Below are 4,463 nucleotides of genomic sequence, written 5' to 3' on the forward strand. Positions count from 1 at the left end.
TGACGTTAGTGGCCTATTCTGGACACTTTGTTTCCCACAGTGAATTAAATCACACAGCTGGTGAAGTGAAAGGCGCCCTTAAAGTTTGAGTTGTTGCAGGATTGAATTTAACCTTAATTTATTTTGCAGAAATGAGCAGCTTCAGCAGTGTGATGTTCGAATGTCCAGCGCTAAATTTGTATCAACCTTCTGTACAAATGTCCACGTTGCCACAAATAAGATTAGCTACTTTACATTACACTTCAAGGAATGCTTTGTTGGGTCACTGTATAGAGAACTTGTTGAGGTCAAAATAAGTATTTTCTGAAATATGTGTCCCCTGAGAAAAAGTTCTTGAATCGTCACGCTGTCATGTTTCTTACTTCTTTGAACATTTTAATGTTTGAAGTTTTTCAGTGTTGTTTGCTACCAAATCAGACTTCCTTTAATGAATGCAATTTCTACAGAGTGGCCCCCCACCCCCCCCTCTGAACCCTGGCTCCTCATCCATGAGGCTAAACCAACTTCCCGCTCATTTTTCCACCCCCAGGCCTGAAGCCACCCTCCCCTCTTTTTTCTCCAGCTGTAAAATTAACGAACAACGGCGAGCACTCTGGATTCTCCCAACACACTCAGACACACATGCACAGGCGCCTCCTCTGGGTATTTGGCTGGGATAAATAATCATTCTAAATAATGAATGTCAATTAATAGGGGGAGATGTGGCCTTGCTAAGCACGCTCTGATTAGTGTTTCACTGGGATCTCCTCCCCATTTGCCTTAAGCCAATCACTTCAGGAGCAGGCTGTCCTGTCAGAGCGTCCCGGAGACTACTTCCTCTCAACACAACATGGACGTGGGCATATGTTGCTCTTACTTTTATTACTATTTTAATGTTTTAACTGATATGAGCTGTAGCTGGATGATATAAAAGTGCAGTAAGTGTTTTGTGTTGTACATGACAGGGTTTAGTGTATACAGTACGACATGCATTTATTCATGGATAAACGGTCTGTGTGTAAAGCAGTGCTGCTTACAAACTGTAATGAGCTCTCTGGTGTTATCTGATCTTCACTGGTGTCAGTCCAAGGACCGTTGTCTTGTTCTTGAGAAGTTCATAGTCTTACAGGTGATAGCTTAAAGTTTTTTTAGTTTATAACGGTATCCTCTGAGCAGTGAGAATAAATCTGTCCATATGTCCTTTGAGCCAAACAGAAAAAAGCAGAGAATACAAAGACCTCAGCATAAAAGCACTCCTGTGACACACACCGAAACTGCGTGGTGTTGTATTTTTGTGTTTCTTTCTTCCATAGCCCTGGGCTTTAAACTAAGTGCCTCGCTGAGGCTACTGCAGGTGTGAGCTGGTGGACTGGAAGAGGTTGTGAGCTCGACTGGTGCGTTGGGTTCAGACTTTAGAGGGTAAGAGGGTGACTGAGCAACCAGCCAGCCCCCCCTCGCCACCACCTCCCTGGTGATAAATGGCCACAGCATGGGCTATTCATCTCCTGCTTAGAGAAGTGGACAGTGCCCCCCTCCTCGGCCTCTCCTCCACCCGTCCGCATGTCAGCAAATGTGATAATTCTCTCATTTGTCAGGAGCAGTGGAGGGTTCGGAGGTTTGTGTCTCTGTCTGTGTGTGTGTGTGTTTGCGAGCGAAAACTCTGGAGAATTTTGAGAACATGCACAAGAGATAAGAGATGAGTTGCTCGCCCTCCTGATTGTCTGCAAAGACTTCAGCACAGGAGTACGCGCTCCCTCTCTCCAGCCCTCCTTTCCCAGCTTTGTGTTCTTTTGGTTCAAAGCCCCCTCTTGTCAAGTTTACTTAGGTCACAGTGGGAAAATTTAAATGTGCAAAAGAGTGAGTCGTTTTATGGTAAATTCCATCAGTAATTCAGAGATTTTATTACCTCCAGGAAACTACTGAGCCACTTTTTCCACTTTATTGTGCAAATAAAGTTTCAGAGCCTGTCTGCAGTGTGTGTCTATGTTTGCGTGTTATGCATGTTGTGTTTTGCTCCATTTTGTATGTTCATGTTTGCGCGTCGGTATGAAATTTTTTACAGATGCTACAATTGTCTGTGCAAGTCTGAAATCATTTGTGAAGCGCTTTAGACAAGAGCATTGTGGTGCTCTGCAATTTTGAAAATATTATGTGTGTATGTGTGTGTGTGTGTGTGTGTGTGTCTCATTCCCATGCCAGTGATTGTGTACTAGTAAATACCACGTATTCAGACCTCATGGTAGCTATTAAACATGATAAACCTCCAGTTGATGGCCGGTCATTTAGTTTGCACATAAACATGTGACTGTTTTATGTGTTTTACTTTTCACAATATGACGTCTGTGAACCCTGCCTGATCTCTCTCTCTTTCTCTTCCCCCTCTCCTCTCCGCAGGATCATCCAGAATCGTATCCTGGTCTTCATCCTTGGAGCCATCATCCTTCTCACCATCATCCTGGTCATCTATTTTAATCTGCGAGGCCACTGATCTCCCCTCGACACACACATACACACATACACTTGCCCCACCCACCCCACCCTGACACAAATACAAACACACACATGCAGACACACACACACACACGTGCGTGATTAATAGCGACAAAAGCGTTGTTCTGCTGTAATTAGGACAAATGGTCCTCATGAATCACTCTTTCCAAAGCCTGACAGGGAGCTTTTTTCCATCTCTTTCTCCTTTCCTGTTCAGTCTCCTCTCTTTCTTTTCCTTCTCTTACTTATTTTTCTTCACTTTGTGTTTCCCTTTCACTTTATTTCCTTTTCTTTTCTCCTCTCCACCTTTGTTCTCTCCCTTGTCAGGCTCACTCTAACATCTAGATGGGCAAAAATGGTGAGGCGACGTTTTTATGAAAACTAATATTTTTCATGGTGTCATCCCCAGTTCTGCTTTTGCAACTCATGCTGTCCCCAGTTGAAAAAGACCTGGGGATTTTTTTTGTAACTTAAAACTTCATTCATGTTCATTTCCTGTGACAAAGGTGGTTGAGGTGTTATTCAGGGTGCATGTATGTGTGAGAGATGGAGGGCCCTGAGTAAGAGCCATGGATTAGGGGACCCACACTGTATCTGTTACTAACACCAACAGCGAACACACATACTGTAGTTTGTATGAGCTTCTGTAAGTAAATGATTCAGCTGTTCTTCATGTAGCCCCAACGCAGCACAGAGGACAGTGCCTTCAGATAAGATACTGCTGTTCACACTCCGTCTTCAAAAAGCCCAGCAGAGCCCAAAATAGACAAGCTGAGAAGAGGATGCACATAAAAAGGTTGAGGTCAGTTCAGTCAATCAAAACAGAAATACTTTTCATTTTTAGCTATTAAATTCAGGTACCAAACTATGAAAGCTTGTTTGGCGTTTGAAAATTAAAGAACTAAATAAATAAAATTGACTTTTAACATGTTTTTAAAACAAAAGGGAACTGACCCCAATCTTCACACATACAATACAGAAAATGATTTCCTCATACATTAACAAGCTATATCCACATTTGGTACAATCGCCATGTGCTCCCCAAACACAGATCTCCAGAGTTCATCCCCACTGACCTCCCGCATTACTGTCATTGTGGAAAATTGCAGGAATGATACTTTATGTACTAATCTGCATCATGTATAGTGTTTGCTCTCAGTATAAGTGATTATTTATTTATAAATGCACAAATGAGTTTTCAATTAAAGTTTCTGTGCTAGAACTGTATATTTTATGAAGTCTGTAGGTAGAAAGTATGAACATTAACACAACAACTTTTCTTTATTTGGGTGTTCAGTGATTAGACAACTGCACACAAGGACCAACTGAAATGTTTGGATTTCTAGTTTGGCGTCTTAAAGGTTTTGTATTTCTTTTCCTGCTCTTATAAATGGATCTAACTTGTTTTAGAGCTGGTACTTTTTGTTCTATATTTTCCTTGTGAAGTTCTGAAGGCTGTGATGCGGCCCTGGTTTGTGTTCGTCTGAACGCTGAGTGATGATGTGATACATTTGCAGGTGTTTGAAAAACGTGTCTGCTGTTTAAGTGTTCAGGAGAAAGCCATTCTTTTGGAGGAGAGGAGGGGGTTGGGAAATCTAAATTTAAAAAGCATAGTAGGGGAATTTCTGTAGACATGAAGGAGTAATGCAGTCCACGCTGTATACACACACAGACACACACACACACACACACACGCGCGCGCACACACACACGGGACTGGAGTGTTTGAGCATGCATGTTTCTCCTGCGGTCGGTGTGGCTGTTCCCGACGAGGACATTTGCTATTCTCTTTTAGGGGCACGGTCATCATTTTCGAAGATTCTACCCCCCCCACACACACACACACGCACACACACACACGCACACGCACACGCACACACACACAAACCCTCCTACCAACCACCATTTCACAGGCCCTCACCAGCCACAGTGACACAGTCTGCTTCAAAGCCTCAAATTAATGGCCAACAAAATAGTGTGCCTCTGACCGTCCC

The 4,463-nt window shown here is 43.0% G+C and overlaps 1 protein-coding gene across 3 annotated transcripts in view; it reads left to right on the top strand.

The window, feature by feature from the left end:
• The window catches only part of vti1a (vesicle transport through interaction with t-SNAREs 1A), a 105,080-nt gene extending 101,200 nt beyond the window's left edge, over positions 1 to 3,880 (top strand). For all 3 annotated transcript variants that reach the window (XM_029527409.1, XM_029527410.1, XM_029527408.1), the window contains one exon: positions 2,374 to 3,880. In XM_029527409.1, coding sequence (XP_029383269.1) covers positions 2,374 to 2,467 — 94 coding nt within the window. In that variant the 3' untranslated portion in view covers positions 2,468 to 3,880. The remainder of the gene's footprint in view (positions 1 to 2,373) is intronic.
• The last annotated feature ends 583 nt before the right edge of the window (positions 3,881 to 4,463 follow it).

The sequence above is a fragment of the Echeneis naucrates genome, chromosome 19 (assembly GCF_900963305.1).
Source record: "Echeneis naucrates chromosome 19, fEcheNa1.1, whole genome shotgun sequence".
Classification (NCBI taxonomy): domain Eukaryota; kingdom Metazoa; phylum Chordata; class Actinopteri; order Carangiformes; family Echeneidae; genus Echeneis; species Echeneis naucrates.